This window comes from Anser brachyrhynchus, assembly GCF_964034855.1.
Source record: "Anser brachyrhynchus genome assembly, chromosome: 1".
In the NCBI taxonomy this organism is placed as follows: domain Eukaryota; kingdom Metazoa; phylum Chordata; class Aves; order Anseriformes; family Anatidae; genus Anser; species Anser brachyrhynchus.
In genome coordinates, this window is record NC_137694.1 from 134,043,234 (window position 1) to 134,063,452 (window position 20,219).

General features: G+C 37.5%; 1 protein-coding gene across 10 annotated transcripts in view; it reads left to right on the forward strand.

Moving 5' to 3' along the window:
• The window catches only part of MID1 (midline 1), a 251,404-nt gene extending 235,141 nt beyond the window's left edge, over positions 1–16,263 (forward strand). For all 10 annotated transcript variants that reach the window (XM_080593000.1, XM_080593006.1, XM_080592998.1 and 7 more), the window contains exons 9-10: positions 1,465–1,672; positions 3,239–16,263. In XM_080593000.1, the coding sequence (XP_080449126.1) occupies positions 1,465–1,672; positions 3,239–3,587 (557 nt within the window). In that variant the 3' untranslated portion in view covers positions 3,588–16,263. The remainder of the gene's footprint in view (positions 1–1,464; positions 1,673–3,238) is intronic.
• Positions 16,264–20,219: the final 3,956 nt, after the last annotated feature.

The window sequence follows — 20,219 nt, forward strand, 5'->3', positions numbered from 1 at the left end:
TATGCAGAAATGACTCTGTACAGAGAAAGATATCCTTCAGTTACTGCTTCAACAACACAAAGGCTACTAACCAGTTAAAGAGGCAGGCTGCAGATATATTACTGCTACTCAGCAGTAAGAAAAAATAGTCAAAAAACATCCCCAAATAGTTTCCAATGTGTTTATCTTATGCTTCATCATAGTATGTAACTAAATACACATTGTAAAAGTAGATTATAACTCTAACACTGAAAGTATTCCTTGTCTTAATACCGACCCATAATGTTAACTGAGAATTAGCATTGCATCTGTCATCTTCCATTTTAAATTTCTGCTTTTCATGTTTCCTAGAGATCTAAACCAACGACTGTCCTTGCTCAGATGAATTTAATTTCTTCTTACCCCCACACTAACACTTTCAGTTTTACTGCATGAGAAGTATTTAACTGTTCCTTCATAAACTCTGAGCAATTTACATCTTATTTGAAGTACACTTGTCAGTGCCAGAGGGTCACAGACCTCATGGGAGTGCTCATTTCTATTTTCTATGCATGCGATCAAATCTTCCACTTGCATTTTTTTTCCTTGACATGAAAGACATTAAGAAGGGAAAAGGGCTTTGCTGGATCACACATAGAGTCATAGTTTTGTAGTTGTCTCCTGGTGGAGGTAAATGATCATTCTGCTTTTTGACACGAGGAGAAAGCTTGTCAGAATTGTGCCAGACTTTAGATATCTACAGGGTTCAGTTTACCAAAAAGCTTCCTGTTATTGTCTACAAACCTTGTGCTACAGCTGAAGATACTTGCCAAGAGCAACAGCCTCAGTAATGTTTTTACACCATATTATTTGGTCCAAGTTATAGTTCACTTCCTTCTTTTTAATGCACAATATCCAGCACCATAGAACCTCATGGGCGTCCTTCCAAAAAGGTCCTGAATTGTTGACTGTGCTTGACATAAATAAAGCTGTGAGCAACGAACAGACAAGGCTAATGCTTTTTCTTATTTTGAAACTCACTTTGTGGGCTTTGGAATCATACTTTTTTGTAGCTATGATGAAGATGTTATTATGGAGCTTTATCCCTAGTGAATTAATAGAATGTAACATTCTAAATCTAATATGCTGTGAAAAAAAGCAACCCTCAGACCTTTATTAGCATGTATATTGGTTTCAATTACATGCAAGAATTAGAGTGTTCAGGTTACCTCTAGGTCAGGGATAATGGGCATGAAGATTACGCAGGGCTCTTTTCAGGGATTATCAACACAGGGAAGTTAGTGCACAATGAGACTGACAGTAAACTGGCAATGCAAGCCAGCTAGCACAGGGAGCAGAATCACTTAGTCTATCTTGAGAACACTTCAGAGAAGGAGATTAATAAGATTATGTAATCTTGTATGCTTCTTTATTATGCTTTCTATTCACTCTTCTTTTTAAAATTAAAGACAAACTGTTCTGCTATCTTTGTCTCTGCTTGTATAGGTCAGCCATTTAAACTGGACCCCAAATCTGCTCACAGAAAATTGAAAGTGTCTCATGATAACTTGACAGTGGAACGTGATGAAACCTCCTCCAAAAAGAGTCATACACCAGAGCGATTCACGAGCCAAGGGAGCTACGGAGTAGCTGGCAATGTGTTCATTGACAGCGGACGGCATTACTGGGAAGTGGTTATAAGTGGGAGTACATGGTACGTATATAAGAATATACATGAGAATAATCATTGGTTCACATCAAAGGTCCATGTAGGTCCCAGTACAGTTCCTCTGACAGAGAGTGGTAACAGATGCACAGGGAATGGCATAAGCAGACCTAGCATATACTTTTACCCAGTTTGTCAGACTATTTTCCCAATTTCCAGCCCTTTCAGATTCTGGAACTTATTCTGCCAGACAGAGCATCTTTATATTTAGAAACCCATACAGGACTTTTCCTCCATGATTGAGGTTGATTGTTTTTTGACTCTACAGAAAACACATTTCAAGATTTTAGTGAGTTGGAAAGCTAAGGAGGTTTCATCTTGTTTCTATAGCAGAGCAAACATTTGAAGCGTGATCATTTCTTTACTAGATATGAAAGATCTTGCTGTCCTTCTTTTGGAAAATATAGCAAAACAGAAAAAATACAGAATATGAGGACAATTTGATGACCCAGATTCACAGGGGTGGAAGTCAGATACAGCTCCGGGGAACGAGTGGGGAGCAGCAGTGCCAGGTCTATGACCCAGGATGTGAAGCCTGGGGCAGGAAATGGAGGAGCACATTATTCTATTCCTGAATGATCCTCTCAGCCATAAAGGGCCGGGTTTCAGGGTCCCTTTGGTCAGTAGAACAGATGTTATCCTTTAGGATTCAAAGGCAGCAATCATGATGGAAGTTAATGAAGGAGAAATTCAGTAAGCTCTTCAGGTATGCCCACTGTCTCAAACAAGAAAAATGTTGTTTGCCAACTTCAAGGAATGAAAATAGAGTAACTTATGGCACATTAATCTTTGTTGGTTGAAAGCCCTACAAATACTGCAGTGTTTCTAGAACGTGAGGAACTTTTACATTTCTTTAATATATGAGAAAACAGGTATTTGCCCTTAGTGTCCATTAATGAGAACATTTTCATAATCCTTCTACCCTAGACATTTTGCCATAAATTACAGTTTGCAGAGCAAACGTCTTCACCTGTAAATGCTTCACTTGGCGCAATACCCAGTCTAAAAAATGCTCATTTGAATCTAAAAACCACACTAACATCTGGCAAAACATATTTGAGAATGGCAAAAATGTTTTTTTTTTTAATGTGTCCTTTGATGTCTACTCTTGCATTTGTCCTTCTGGGCCATATATTAAAGGAGAAATGAGAGATCAGATTAGATGACAGATAGCAATGTATTTTAAAATCAATGAATTCTTCTGTATTCATCTGTTTAGAAGTGGAAATGCGAGGCCCAGTGATTTAAACCCTAAGTTGCTGAGTACTTAACAATTTTCCTTTAGAATACCAGAGGCACGTGCTCCAAAAAATGACCATAGCAGCCAAACTACAAACAAAGGGAGGGACAATTAAGTTTCCCTGACATCTCAGAAGTAAGAGAGACATGGGAAAAACATTAATTAAAACCATGCCGATATTATGGTGCAATTTCACTTATTTAGAACTTAATCAGTACAACCAAGAGACTGGGGAGTTCCAGTGAGTGGCTGACACACCAGCCTATGAGCAGGGCAGGAGGCACTTGCTTTCCTGAGTTGTTTTTGTTTTGCAGGTATGCCATTGGTATTTCATACAAGTCAGCCCCAAAGCACGAGTGGATCGGGAAGAACTCTGCCTCCTGGGTGCTGTGCCGCTGTAACAATACGTGGGTAGTGCGACACAACAGCAAAGAAATCCCAATAGAGCCTGCACCTCACCTCCGCCGTGTTGGCATTTTGCTGGACTACGACAACGGTTCCCTTGCCTTTTACGATGCCTTGAACTCCCTGCACCTTTACACCTTTGACATTACGTTTGGGCAGCCCGTGTGCCCCACATTCACTGTGTGGAATAAGTGTTTGACCATTATAACTGGCTTGCCTATCCCTGACCACTTAGACTCCTCTGAGCAGCTGGCATGACTGCTAAAAGCTAAAAGGTAGGAGGGCGCGTTTCCTGAGGGCAGCTGCCTGCAGGAGCTTGCCAGAGCTGGCAGACTGCGTGGCATCCCAGTTGTTGCTGTCGAACATAGACAGAAGTGAAAAGGGGAGAATCTCTCTTTTCTGAGTACTTTGTGCAGGACAAGAAGTGGCTTTAATAATACCTTAGAACTCTTTTTGCAGTTGCTTTTGTTTTGATTTGTATTTAGTATCTTACAGGAAGATTTATAAATTATTTATAAAAAGAAAAAAGGAAAAAAAAGAAAAAGAAAGAAAGTGAGAGAGAGAGAGAGAGAGAGAGAAAAGGGAAAGCCTGTTTTGGATACCTGGAAAATGACTTATTTGCTTTGCACATTGACGGTCCTATTCATTAAAGTTTCATCAGCCCCTTTACATCATTTTATTTTACAGTGGATAAAAGCAGGAAATTGGAAGGATGAAAACTGTGCAGTGGACAAGTCAGTATACTGCTGGTTTTATTCATGCCAATATTAGTGCTCTCATTACTGATCTTATTGAATGCAAGATCTCTTAATTTCTACTTTCCACATGGGAATGTGCAGACCAAATAGAATGAAAATAAACAAGCAAGGAAGTGGAGCTAGCCAACACAGCAAAAGAAGAAAGTTTAATTTACTTCTGTTCATGGTGCAGTATGTTCTCTGTTCATAAAACACGTGTGGAGTATCTCCTAGAAATGTGAGTGTATAAATCATCTGGTGATTTATTTTATTGATGGCAACATTCCCATCTGCCAGTGTTTCACTTTCATGTTTGGGAAACATTGTAGAATCACTGAGGATGTGAAAGACTGATACCATCTCTGAAAATCAGAACACTGGAGGAGAGCAGCCAATCCAAGGTCTGACTGTAGACTAACTTGATAAAGCACTGCATCATTTAAGGTTTGATTGTAATGGAAGACGTCATGGTTCTGATGGTAGACATGTGAATGCTTATTGCTGATTTTACAAGGTTCAACACAGCAAGCCCAGCCAATAACTCAGAAGTGAGACGTGAGCCACCTTACCATTGATTTTAAATTAAATACAAATGTTTCATTGTTGTACACTATGTAGTATCTATAACAAAGCAAGGAAATCCATTTTGCATGTGCTGTATGGAGAAACACTACAGCTGGAGTTTGTTCATAATTATCATTGTCTTGGGTTGTTTGGGAAAGCCCAGTTCTCTTTGTGAATGAGGAGTAAATAACAAATTTTCAGCAGCAGTAGGAATCTGCACAGGCAGGCCCTGCATTCATCTTGGTGTTGGTGGATAAACTTCAATGAAGTCAATAGAGGTTGTACCTATTTTATCTCAAAGCTGAATCAGGTGCATTTTTTTTCTCTTTCCTTTCTACAGAGTAGAAACCCTTTGTAACTACTACAATACTTACATAAAATGATCATTCTGGAAGATGCTTGAGGCATATGACAACTTTAAAAGAATGGTTTTCTTACGGTGTTTTGTTGTTACTATGCAAGTGGTGAAAATCTGCCTGTGTAGAAAGAGGATAAGTTGAATACCAGCTTTAAAAAAAAAGATTTTCTCAGTAATTACCATGCTTTAGGTATCCTTTGAAATGGATGCCTTAATGCACTTTGTTCACTAATGGGTCCAGAATAAAATGTTCCCAAGCTCAGCTTCAGATTTTTTTAAATAGTTTCTGCAGGTACAAAGCTGCACTACAGTTTGCCTTATGATGATATATAAAACTTAAGAGCAAGGTGATGAATACATACATGCATACAGGGTTTATTTTTCCCTTTTTTAACAGAAAATAAATGTCTGTCCATATTCCTTTCATTTCACTTTACATGCCCTGCTAACTGGTGAATTAAATGGAGAAAAGTGTGACAGTACAATGCTGGTACCATGGCTTTCTGATGCAGTAGTATCTCATGGTTCACAGGCAAGATTGGTGCAGAATTGACATAAATACCAGAAAATATGTACATACAGTGTACTGCAGTGTTTATCTTTGTGTCTTTAGTAATAAATAAATGGATATGCTCAAAAACGAAAAAGTAAATTAATCCTCAAACATTGTGTTTTGTATCTGAATACATTGCTACCTCTACTACCTGGTGTACATTGCCCAGATAATCTGGCCTGGGATGTTTGGAAGGTAGCTGAGATGGCATGAAAATTATTATAATGAGCTGACAGGTGATGACTGATAAGAAGTAGTGATAAAAATGTCCAGGAGGAAGGGAGTCTTAATGTAGGATTTTTGCCAAGTTTCCATCTAACAGGAGAGGGTATATTACCACAGTACAAGTAGCAAAGCTGTGTGCCTCCTCTTTTGCCAGAAATATTAATTCTAGAAGCTGATTTCAGTAGCGGACAAACTGAAAACGCTGTTCAGTGTTTGGTCATACAATGTTAGCAGAGATTGAGCTGGAATTAATACCATGAATTTGGAAAGATCCCCAGTGATCTCACATATTTTCATTTTAAAAATAAACTGTGAGTTCAGAAACAGATCATTGTTTTGGTGAAAGGAAAAACAAATGGTCTGTAATCTACAGGCCTTGCTGTATCATTTATATTTTAATACAGAATACTTCATTTGGAGCTAAGCCACGTTGCTTCAGTACAGTATTAATTGAGTCAGTACATTACGTGCTTATATGTTTGTGTATATGTATGTATGGGTATACACACACTAGTGTATGTACAAGTATAGTGTAATGTGTGTATATACATACATACATGCACACACAGAATGACAGTAACTAGTCAGGTGCTCCTTTTTTGCTTGTTTCTTGAATTATTTTGTATTCTGTATGGACTATGAGGAAACAAGTTTACTATGAAAGGTATTCATCTGGACAATTTTTAACAAACAAAGTCTGTTCGCCTTACAATACCTGATTCAATGCCTGATTAATCAATAAAAGCATCAATTCGAAACCATAGCTTCTGTGGTCTGTGGCATTTTGCATGGTCCATAGGAATCTATTGAAATCTGGGGGAATGGTGATCTTTGTGCAAAAGTAAAGCATGTTACTTTAATATAGAGTGCAGTCTTAGATGAAGGTTTTTCCCTGATTTTTCAAAGTTTTGTGACTAGAAATGAGGTAGCATTTTATAATGCCATGTTTAACAAAGCCAGATTTTTGAGGAATAGTCTTCTGAGATGCAAGCAATGAAAGTAATATATAAAGTCTATATTGGTATAATCGTTGTTCCAAGGGTATGTTTCAAAGTCAAGCTGTGATTAAGCGGAGTTAGACTAAGCCGTAGAACAGCCTCTTCAGAAGACAGTAGAGTCATCTAAACTCCGGTCTGACTTGAGGTAATGGAATGGGAGGGGTCAATTTTTTTTCGTTCTGAGGCCAGATAAAATTTTCCATGTGTTAGACTTCCATGTGTTAATGCACATCTAACAGGGAAAAATCATTTAGGCTGTATGTTGTAAATTATTTAGTAGATCGTCTTTAGCCCATTGTAGGTTCCCAATGATGGCGTTCAGAGAGCAGGGAGGGAGCTGAAGTTGTTGCGTTTTCTGGACATGAGTTTATTCTTTCTCTGTATTGGTTATCTTATTTCTCACTTTCCCCAGAGGAAAGACTCCCACTGAGCAGTGGGTCCCAAATGTAAGAAGCATGAAATTCCCTCAGATGTGGGTACACTATGAAAAGCTGGAAATGGGCAAATACAGATGAAAATGTATATACATTCTTCATTATATTATCAATGGCAGGTCGTTGAATGGGAGTGTGCATCATGTTTTAACCCTGCCTCTTAAGTGGGAACACTGCATTCTCCTCATGATAGAAAACACAACCGGACGCTATTGACAGCTGAAGTGTCAGCTCTTTAACTAGTCAATTGTGAGATGGCCAGCATATATAGCACTATGAAGTACTATTTGCTATAGGAGATTTTTTGATAATTATTTGACATCAGACACAATATAAGTATTTCTTTCTTAATTATTCTGACAAAGCAAATGTCTATTAGTTCCCAGATTCTGCTGGTAGTTACAACAGCACAAATTCCAGATTTCCCACCTAACAAAACAAAGTGAGAATTGCTAGTGGCTCTATCTGTACCACCAAAACTGAGCTTATTGGCTTTAATTGGAAACTGTCTTCATTTTCGGTTAAGGAGTGAACAGGTGTTGGATCCACAGCAAGAGAAAATTCATACTGTGCCATCACAGTAACTGGTCAGCACATACCTGGCCTGAAGGCCATGGGTGGGGCAGCCTTGGGAAAATAGTGGCTTATTTTATGTCATCCAGCTGTATTTACCATGTAACTAAACACTGGCTCTTTTTTTGAGGTTAGACTATCTCCTTTCCCAAATGGTAGGTTTCCCTAAAATAGCGCTCCCGAAGATGAAAATCATGACTTTTCTGGTATTCCCACATCTGATCAGAATAATTATATGTTCATTCTGTCTACAATTCATACCATTCAGTGTCAAAATGTTTCCTCCTTGTGCATAACTGCCACACCTATGTGTTACACTAAAATCAAGCACAGTCTCTGGCCAGATTTACAGCCTTATGGTTTATTCTATCTCCTTTATCTTATATACTCTTGCAGGAGCACAGAGGCTTGTTTGTATCCCATAGACTGTCTTCTACAGCTCTTATGTCTGTCTCATTGAAAGAGTGTCATTTCCATATATTAAGTTATGTCTGGTCATCTTTTGAAGGATGAAATGTAAATGTGACCAGGTTGACCAATCAATCTATCTTCTCAATTATAGCTAGACCTTCAGCAATGTCATCTTTATTGAGCTTGTTGAAGCTTTACTGCCAAATTGTGAGTTATGTGGCTTCTATATTTCATTTAATTTATAGTTTTGTTTTTTGTTTTGGTTTGGTTTGTTTGTTTGTTTGTTGGTAGATACTCAGGGGCCAGCAAGCTTTTTAAAATTTCAGTCAGCAGAGAGATGTGTGAAAACATGGTGCCTCATGTTTTCAAGCTGCTTTGTGCAATTTTTCATTTTATGATCTTTAGGACTTTATCTCAAAGATAATTAAAAGCATGCACAGGTTGCTTATGTATTGATGCACTGGCAAAATTCTCATAACACCATCTCTAATATCTTTCCATGTGTTGATCTTTCCCAGAGTTGAAATGCATGTCCACGTATAGGAATGTAAGGTGCAGTTTTTTCTTGTGTCATTGGGCTGATTGCCCATTTAAAATTATGATCTTCAGCACAGTGTTCTGAACTTCCGTCTTAATCTTTGTCATTTCTACAGGGAGGAAAGCCCTGGTCCCTCCCAATAGCTGACAGTGGGTCTTCCAAGTTACACTGAGCTATTTGTTTTTATTGTGCTTTCTGAAGTGAAATAAACTCTTTACATTTTAACCTTTGATTTAGCATTTAATTTTCATATGAAAAAAGTAAAAGACTAAAGAGCAGTGGTGTTAACAGTGGTTCAGTGTGAGTGAGACTTGCTTTGGGCCATGAGGCATAAGGCATCTGTATACATTAATCTTGGTATAGATTTGAGAGATATGGGATTGAATACATTCAGTGTTGAGGAAGCCCTAATTTAGAAGCATAACAATGTATTGGGAAGGCATGAAGTCTTCTAATTTTTTTATTCTTATTCTCCCACAATGTGATTGACAGTGTCATTATTACTGCTGCCTGAGAGAGGCACAGAGGTAGCAAAAGAGAGAGTTCTGGAGAGTGCTGGGAGGGATCATTCAGAATGGCAGGGCAGCTGGAAACCTGCCGCTGCTGCCTGCCCTCGTGCCATCCTGCAGCTCTGCAAAGCAAGTCTGCACCTATTCTGCCTTTTGATACAGCTCAGCCCCAATCTACATTCCCAAATGACAGAAGAAAAACAAACAACAAAAAACCATCTTGCAATTATATGTTTGAAATCCTAACCTGAATAAAAGCAGGAGGGCAGGGATGACAGCCCCAGGCCTTGATTTTCCTTTTATTTTACTTTTGCCTGGATTTTTACATCTGTTGACTTCAAAGGAGATTTACATAGAGGTAGGTACAAGCCCATGAATTTTCAGTTTCCAAGGGGTCAACAACTGAGTAAAGCAGTAGCCCGTGTGCTAACAGCTCAGCATTCCTATTAAATCATATCTTTGGAGAAAGCACATTAACTGCTAGCAAAACTGCAGTTTCTCATGAGCTGTTTCCTAAGGCCAGCACAGGTGTGCGTTAAAATGTATAGTTCAATAACATTCTTCTTGGGTGAATTGTTCGGGCAACACTTTGCTGTTTCCTCAAAGCAGAGTGGGAACAATTCTCTTGGCAGGTGCTGTGCTGCTTTTACAGAAATCATAAGAATAGCAGATAGATCAGTTTTTATATAATTTTTCAACTTAAGACTATTGTTCTTGGCCTTCCTTTTAAAAATGAATAAGAAAACAAGTTTAGTAGCACACTTCCTCTAAGTTTTTACCATAATTTATATAATTATTTGAATGCATGGAGATGTTTTTTTCACAAGGAATACCACCTAATTTCTTTATAGTGTACACAGACATACAGTAATTAGGATTATTTCTGAAAATCCATGCATTCATAAAATAGCTTACATTCAAGCCTTTAAAAGACAGCAAATGGAGGCTTTGTGTTTTGCCTAAGTCATTAAACTCAATACAAAACAAAAGCTTTACATGGTTGTACCACTGAAATATTTAAAAAAGACAGCCATCTTCCACATAAGAGGATATGAAAGTTTTAAGTAGCATTTTTATTACTTTTTTTTTCCCATCGATTTGTTATGTGGATAACAAATTATTCCCCTTGCAAATATTTTTCTGCTATCTTTCCATTTCTTCTTTCTTAATGCTACTACTCTTATTTTCAGACATCAGAAATTAGAGTAGCAAGAATTGTGTGTAAGGGGGAATACCTTTATGTTTTAAAAAGTTGGATTTATTTTTAATTTCATTGAAAATTACCTTTTTCAGAAGGCTTACAGAAAATTAAATGAGAAGTGAAAATGTTACTGTAGTATGTTATTGAAACTTAAGAATATTTTTGATGAAGAAGTTAAAGAAAGAATTCAAATAAGCCTTTCACTCTTCTACAAATGGAATTATTTTATTTCATTATATTTGGCTTAATAGTATTGCCCTCTAATTAAAGCAGTATTATGAGACCTGATTAAGGAGCACATCCAGAGAAATAGCATATTATTTTAGGATATCACTGTAACAAGTCCCCTTTAATAGCAACATATGTATATATATATTCAACTTCATTAATATAAGCAAGTTTGGGTTTTGCTGTTTTTAAATATATATATATTATATTCATTATATATAATATAATATTATATATATATTATAAATTATATATATATATATATATATATATATATATATATTCTTTGTCCTCTCCAGCAGCAGTTCCCAAACTAGAAATATCCCTTTCTTTTGGGAAACATAGGGACTAATTCCTTTTGTAATTGGGAACAAGTCCTTCATATGGCAGGTATGAAGGTGCTCCCAGCACAGTGATAACATCTCCTATTGGCATGGGGCAATTTGGACTTTCTGTCATCTCTGTGTAAGCAGTAGTTATGGACAAATTGAGAATGAAATGGGTACATGTAAATTTGTAAGTGGGGGTAGAGGTGGAAAGATTCACAATTCATTCTCTGGTGAATCATAAGGATTACAACCAGTGGTAGACCCAATCCAGAAATAGAAATGAGCAAATGGAGATTTGTTTGTTAATAAAATCAGTAACATATCCTTTTAATTTCTTCAGCTGATTGCCTTCTCTCTCATTCTGTTCATCACTTTACATCCAAATGCTCATTGAACAGCTGTAAAAATTAAGAGTTGAAAATGCTACTTTTTTCACACACACACACTATATATATATATATAAATCCAGAACTGTTAGGCTTTTGTCAAGATAACTTGAAAGCAAATTTTGCTGATGCGAAGTCAGCTGCGTTTGGCAGAGGGTAAAGGTGAAGAATAAAATGAGACCTAGCTATTAAGTACTGGTGCAGACTGAGTTCAGGAAAGTGCAATTCTGCTTATAAACACAGTAAACATCAATTTTAATTGAAATTATTTATGTGGGTGGGAAGAGAGAAACACAACTGGATTCAACCTTGTCACATGCATGAATAATGATCAGTACAAAGTATCACAACTGCTGAAACAATTGAAAAACAGGACTCTGCTCTTTTACTGTAAATTTAATAGTTTGTGTTTGTTTGTTTGTTTCTTTGTTTGTTGTGTCTTTTGTTTGTTTGTTTGTTTTGTGCTGACAGTTCGTTTATAGCATTCCTGCATTGTATATGCATTTAGACAAACAGGAGGTAATATTAAGAAAGTGTCCCAAGTAATACTGTGAATTCTTACAAATGCAAGACCAATTGTAGAAATTAGGATAAATCTTTGAATGTTATACACATGAAGAACAATAGAAAAAATATTTATTAACAGTCTGTAATTCAAAGAACTCTACCCAAACCACGTTTTTTTGTTACAGTCTTGATACTGCCTTCCTGAATCCCTTCATGGAGAGTATGAAACAGGAACACTTTGTCTTTCTGCTGTTATGAAGTCAGTGCTCCATATTAGTATTACTTGGAAATCTCTCAGGATGAATAAATTTAGTAGGAACAAGTAACGAGTTCTCACCACTCTTGGAGCCTGAATAAACCATCAGCCAGTTTCACGGCTGAATTACTATCAAGTTATGAATGCTTTCATGTATTTTTAACTGTATAAGAAGCATGTAGCATTAAAAAATGTGACCAGTTTTATATAGACATTGGAATAGACGTCACTTTTTCCAGGTAAAAAACTGCTGTTTGATACAGTGACAGGAAAATATTTTTATGGATTTGGTATAAACCACCTGCACTTTTGCTGATTCTCATGCACAGAAATGTGTTGTGGCTTTAGGTCCTGAGAACCTTTCATCTGTGTAGGGAATTCCAGTTTCTGCAAATCATGCAGAATGGTGCGTTGTTGTGTGTGGGTTTAGCTTTCCTCAAATCCGGCTTTGGGTTTCCCCAAATGTAGCAGGAGAGGCAAGCTAGATCCGAAAGGTCTCCAGCTCTAATCCTTCCCTGACCTCTGACATGACAGGAACAGTGAGGCCACAGGCTAGCCTTGTCCCTACAACTAGTATGGCAACAAAATTATGTTACAAGCTTTACCCAGGCCCCTCTGGCAAAGGAACCTGACGTTGTGCAAAAAGAGAGGTTAAACTAGCTCAACTAGCAAGATTCAGATGTTTCTCCACTAGCTTCCCCAGCTTCTGTTACAGATGGGAAATGCAGGTTCAAAGAGTAAATTTTAAGTGGCATTTATCCTCATAGGAAGGTCTGTGTAAGAAGGCTGAGATGCATTTTTCCATGTTTCTATAAGGACATGGAAAGTTGTCTCCTCATGCCCCAGGTTCAGTAGTGCTTGTGGGGCAGGTAGGCCTCGCAGTTCATTAGCTGAAGCTACAAATGATGGCTGAAGGGAGATGGGGTTCTTGTGTCTGTAAACATTTGTCTAGGGGTAGCATTAGAAAAGGTGAATAAGATTTTTATGGAGAAGTCAATATGAATATATATATGAAAATAAATGCAGTCAGGCTATGGACAGTTAGGTCTGTAGAAATCAAGAAGGTTAATTCATAGGATAGTAGGAACCTCAACATTTCTGCTTTGTGAACCAGATTCAGCTTTCTTCAGTGTAAATGCCCAAATATTAGTTGACTGGGCCTAAGTATATTTTCTAGATATCTTCTATAACGAATGAGAAATGAATAGCATCTCCAGGAGATGCTATTCATCCCAGATATTTTAGCATCTTAACTTGGAACTGGGAGAATCCTACCACATTACTGATCTTTCCCCATTGGTCTTCTAAGGAGTTAGAGACAGCTAGCATGTACTTAATGCCTACTTTTTAGACAAAGAAAGACAGATCAAATGACTATCACTCTACAGTCTAATTTAGCAAATTAAATATTGACACTTTTGCAGTGTCAATATTTTTACTTTTCTTTTTAATAGAGAAACCAGTTTTTTTGATAGAATACAGAAATGTACAGACAACTTCTGACTTCAGAGGTAGGCAGGCAATTTTTCATTGGCCTAACTGAAGCCAAAGCTTTGCATCTTAAATATGGACAAGATGGAACATTGTAAGTCAAACTCATATTCAATGTGGACATCTCCCCTACCCAAAGACTCTTCAAGGCACTAAGCCTTTGTTTTTTCAAAGTTATTTGTAATAATACTTACAGAAAATGGCCATCCAGGTAAACTCAATGAATGAAAATGCTTCTGTCTGACCAAGAACAAACCCTCTTACAGATTATGTATGCTTATATGCATTCTCTTGCATCGTTCATATGCACAAGTATTTTAAACTTCTAACTGGTTAGCTTAACGAATTGCTGCAAAATGCTATGTAATAATAGTTAACATTGTTCTTACATTGTCCTTAAAGTTTAATAGACATTGTCATCAGATGTTCTCTAGCATTTCCTGAATTCTTTAATCAACTACATACAATTAACATTGTACTAAAACTAGAATATCTAGGTACCAGTTAGCATGACTACATTTTTCATTCCTCACAACAGTAAGCATGTATTGATGTGATAGACTGAGTACAAGTATCAAACACACACTACCTGTGCCAAATGTTGCTTTCGTTTGTTTGTTTGTTTTTGTGGAACCCCAGCACAATTCTTTTTTAATGCAAAAAGCAGCCAAAAGCTATAAGTTAAAAGGAATGTGTAAGAGAAGTGGTGGTTCTTTAACATGCAAGTTGGATGCTGAGGTCAAAAGTGCTTATTCTACTATGTAAGTTATTTGCATCTTCTGTAAAGGAAACAGAGCTGGTTTTCTGAAGGATAACTGAGACTTCTTTTGATATTCATGGCAGATTGTTTTGGATGGCTACCTTCCAGAAAATCTTAATGGGGAGAGAAAAATATTCTGTGGATGAATGTAAATATTCCTTTTTCCACGGTTTTACCCTAGACTCACCTCTCTAAACTGTACACTCTTCTTTCAGAGGTTTCTTTTCATCTGTCTCTAAACAGCTGAATAATACAGTAAATAATACTGTCTATTTATCTATAAATAATTTATCTATAATGATGCTGTGGTGAGGAATGATCCATCCTTCAGGTTAACAGAGTGCACAGTTGAAAAAGTCCTTCACATGCAAAAGATTGCTGCTTGTTCTTCATAAAAGGGAAGGAAATGACTCACACTGGAGAAATGTTATAGTGAAGACTGTTGACACTTCATGCTGGTAGAAAAAAAAAAGTTCAAATAGAAGATGAGAGTTTCTGTAGAAAACATTTTCTGATGGGAAAAGAATTAGTGCTCCAGGAAGGTTAACTAAGGAAGGTTAACTAAGGGAAACTGTCAGAAAAACGCCTGAAGCAGGTAAATATTTTGGAAAAGGTTTGGCAAACAGGAATTTAATTGAGTTCAAGTCATAAGGAAAAGTGGAATACTGGCAGCACTGAGGCAGTCTGGGGTGCATTGGAGGGATGAGTCTGAGGATTCCTATTTGCAAGGACTATCAGAATGGCCTGCAAAACTGGACTGGAAAGGCACACCAGGGCTGTCCTGCCTAGGGGTTTCAGAGTCAGGAAAGACAGCATAAAATAACAGAATTGAAGTATAAACAAAGTAAGAAGGAATTGGGAACATTTTCTTTTCCTTTTCTACTCATTAAAAATAAATTTGAAATATCCATTACAACATGAAAAAATTTTGTAAAACAAAACTCTTCTCCTTACCTTTGTGGTATGTAACATCAACGGTTATTGAAATGGAGAAAGCTTTCAGACTGTAACTTATTTCCACAGATTGTGGCAACTTGCTTCATTACTGTTGTTACTTTTTACCATTTGAACAAAATATTCTTTTATGTCTGCTGCCTAAAAGTCAGCCTATGATCCTAATTCACATGCAAGTAAGGCCTTACCTCAATAAGTATTTCTCAATAGAATTGTGGAATCAATGCTATCTTCTTGAAAACCCTGAGTCCTTCCAATAGCATGGTGGGAAAACAAAGCAACTTTGTTCTGGCTCTAGCTGACCCTACCCAGGTTTCTGGTAAATGATGTCACTAGGCAGGTACAGTGTCTCTGTGAGGCCCCTAGGTGCAGGAGCTTGGTGTGTGGATATAGCAGAAGTAGTACTAATTTGCCTTTTACACAAAAGGAGGTACTGCCAAAGTGGTTAAGAGCAATGCTGGATGGTTTTGTGCTAAGTTGTTGGAATGGAAAGTGGTGAGAGTGGTGAGGATGTTTGATACTGGATGACAAGGAAGTTTTGCCAAGACATTGATTAAGTCTCACTGTTGAGGATATTAATAAAATGTAACCACAGTCACTGTAATACAGAAGGATTTTGACAAAATCTTTGTAAGGTTATTGTTCTCCAAGTGATGTTAAAATATAGAATTTATGTAAATGTAAATGAACTGATGTTTAGCTATTGGAATAAAAATCTGCAGATGCATTGTGGGATGTGTATAAATGAATGTGTAACCTAGATGATTTGGGTTATAAAAGATGGTACTTTGACCATCTGTCAGTGATTTTCTTTTACTCAGCTAAGGAAATCATGGATATGAAAAGAAATAACAATTTATTAGCAAGTTTTTGGATTGTAAGAATGTGTTTTGATTTTTTGTAATAAAGAATGTTAACTCTACCTCTTAATTTCTGCTAAAGTAAACCTTTGATTTTCAGTAATAATTTTAGTTTGGGCAGAATTGAGCTTAGCAAAAGTAAGAGTGGTAATTAAACCTTATTGATCTCAGTTTAAGATAATGGTCAACATACTAGCAATTTGTTCATGAATCACAGCCTCACTAAGGAATACCCATTGACAGGAAATCATAGGGTATATACGGCTGGAGGCAGCTTTCCAGAAATCCATCTCAGTGCTAGCCTTGAGAAAAACAGTGAAAGCTACAATGTGTGAAAACATCAGGTCAACACATGGGTGGGTTTGCCTGTTTTTTTGTTTGTTTGCTTTTTGGTGTTTTTTGTTTGTTTGTTTGTTTTGTTTTGTTTATAACCCAGGATAACAACCTTCATGCCAAGAGGAAGGGAAGGGCTCCCAGCCGTAGATCAAGATCACATTAGATCAAGGTGAATCCCTGAAACCCAGCCACTTTTCCTTGCTCACACAAGCTTTCTCTCCTACATAACTTCACAGGAACTGAAACATTACTAGAACAAAATTATTTTATGGTATAGAACTGTTAAAGTAATGAGTAATAACAGCAAAGCTAAATTTGGAGGTGTGCACAAGCTAGGGGGAGAACAGATACAGGGTTTACTAGGAGTAATGAGGTGTGGACGAGATGAGTAAAGCAAAGTTCTGAGTGTTTTTTTCTCTCTCTCCAAATTGACATAGTTTTGGGAACATACGAGAGTCAGAAATTCCAGCCAGGAGTAAAAGACAATGCTTAATTTCACTTTTGGCTGAAAGACAGCTTTCCATCACATTCCTGCAGCCTTGCCTCAGAGATACCATATCTAAACTTGCTCAGAATAGCTTACTGAGCTCCTGCTAGAAGAATTGCACCTATTTAGTCACCTTTAATTACGTAAAAAATGAAAATAATATAAAGTATATGAGCCAACTAAAATACAAGATTTATAAACTGTGCACTTTTCTCCTGGCAGAGGCATGACATGACACATAGTTTGTAGTTCTTTGAATTAACATGCTTTATAATCATTTTAGTCATGGGAAACTCGATGAATTCAGTGTGCTTGCAACTATTCCAGTCTTGTGTTGGTCTCCTATCGGTTCTTCCAGGCAGGACTAGGCCAGGCCCAAGTGGTAATACTGAATATATCATCCTTTGCATTCTCAAAGTATATGTCGAACCCCTTAATGGTGTTGTGGCATATCAACACAAATGACGTGTTAGCCAGATCACTCATGGACCTACTGAATGGCCTTAGTTGAAGCTAATTTAGACACCAAGAGCAATGGACATCCAAATATGGCAGTGTTTCACTTGCTGTACTTGAAGACCAACATCACATCACCTGCAGGGTTTCTTTCCCTTTTTTTTTTTTCTCTCTCTCCCAGTTAAAATTCCCCAATTGCTTTTGTCTTTCCCATAGATCATGTTTTTCAAGATTTATCATCATTCATATTGCTCCCTTGCAGAGTTTTTCCAACTGATTCAATCTGCTATTATTAAAAAGACTGTGCCCAAAACTGGATAGAAAATTCAGTGTAAGACTTTAGCAGCTATTTGAAGAGCAGAAGGATAAAAGCAATCATCTTTCAAAGACACCACCAGTTTTCAAATCCCAATATGGTGCTTGCATTTCTCATAACACCATGGCAATATTGAATAACATACCCATCACAATCAATACAACCCCTGTAGACTCTTCTGGAGAGCTACCTCCTGTCTGTCTTCACCCTGTAAGAACCATGTCTGTTTTTAATCCCAGCTTGTTGGTATCATGTTTGTTCTTAATCTTATGCTGCAATGAATTTACAGTATAGCTTTGTGTCAGCTGCAAACATAATAAATATGTCCTCTGTTCCCTTCTTTGGGCTGACTGGGAACTGAACAAGTTCTGTTCAGCCTGAGACAGACCCTCCCTTCCTCTGAGAATTACCTTTCAGTGCCAATATTGTGACAATGAACTTAATTATAAATACTCTCTGAGCAAAGTTTTTCTAACTGCTCTTATATCCACTTGTGGTAGTTTCAGTCTGATAACATCTCCCTTGTTTTTTCTAAGTATTGTCATATGAGACAGTGCCAAAAGCTTCACTGAGTACTATGTGACAAGTATGTGCCTCTAGTCTCTTCCCAGATCTGGTTACCCTACAGCAGAAGGAAATAAGATTTGTCAGGTATGTTTGCTCTTAACAAATACATGCTAGCTTTTATTCAGATTAGGTTATTTTTGTGGTGCTTACTAATTTATTTTACAAGAACAGGCACATAAAGATCTGACAATGGTGTTTTTTCTACAAAATTGATTCTCTTTCCAAAAACAACCAAATGCCTTCTCCAGATAAATTTATGCACAGAATAAAACAAAATAAAATATATCAGAGCAGCTGAAAGATACTCTGTGAGATGTTTGGTTCAGAATGAAGACATCCAAATGACAACATGTAAGTGACTAGTGCCTAGGTATAGGCATCTAGTGCTTCTTGAGGTGCCTCAGGGCATGGGAGACGTATACATGGGCTGGCAGATATGCCACAGGATCTAGAAGAGACAGTTTCTCCAAAGCAGCAAACAAGGTATTCTAGCCACATAAAATGGCCCATAGTTAACAACTGGGTCATTCTTTAGTTGACCTAAATTAATTGACCTTAATTTTGTCATTTTAAATCTCTAATGGAATCTCTGTTCATTTTGTTTTATGTTACTGCTGAACCTTGATCCCCTCTTTTTAGTACGCCTTCTTGGGCATATCATCTTGTCATCTTGAGGCTTAGGCTAAAAGGGAAAACAAAAACAAAAATAAACAAAAGAAAAAAAAAACATTTTTTTGTATTTCCTGCCCTTTTAGGATACAGTTATTTTTATGTAGGATAGGAAGGAGGAAGGGTATCTTTCCCCTTTGTTATATCCTCCTCACAACAGAATTGTCAGTAACTCTATTTAGCTGCCTTTGTGGCCATAATTACAATGAGCCAGAAATCATTCCCAGCACTGCTACTTGCATTTGAATTACTGGTTCTCTCAAGTTCTGAAAAAAATCTGGAGGCAAAGAAGGGGGATTCATGTCCTTCATGTCACTTCAGAAATGTCCTTGGTGGATACAATAAGTCACTAGCCTAATCCGGAAAGAAAAGAGATCATATGAAAAAAAAAATCTCATACTATTGGGAATCAGAATAGCACTGTGATGCAAATGGAGAATCTTAGAATCAGAAAGGAATATATGTAAGGAAAAAGAAGGAGTCGAGTGAAGTTATTTTTACTTGCACAGAAGAAGCTAACAGGTGCCCTCATATTTTCAGTATGATTAACAGAAGGCACAAATTCCTCCATCTACATCATATGACTTATTCATTTAGGCCCAGATCTCTTTGTTCTCAGAAGCAAAGGAGCCACTTACTGCAGTGGCTGGAATTACACATAGGTTCAGCGTTGGCTCTGCACTGCTTTCCTCCACACATGTTGCAGAGGGGTAGATGGATTCACATCTGCTGGAAGACAAGGCTCTCTGCCTGGAAAAGGGAGAGTGTTATTTCTGCAGTCCTAACAGGGGCCAGATAAGTGTTCAGGTGCAGCTGCCAGATCCCTGGCTGGCTGGCTCTCCCATCTGCCTGCTGCCTGGGGAACCTGGGGGATACTCATCTTCTGCAGTAGTCCCCTCCACTCCAGCAGGCTCCTGCTGACCTCCATACCCTTGAAGGGTATCATGATTTGGAGCTTGTTTTCTATGTGCCATACATGTGTGGGGATGAAAATTAATGATGGCAGCATGCTGCTTTCAGCATTAACAGGGACACCATCTGTATGGCAAGGACCCATTACACACATAATTATATTCTCTTTTAGGTATGTCCACTTTGGCAAATGCCCATTTTTCAAGCTGGCCATATACAAGCGAGTTGTGGTCTGGAAGCTGCAGAGCTGTGTTAACATCGGACTTTCGCAAGTT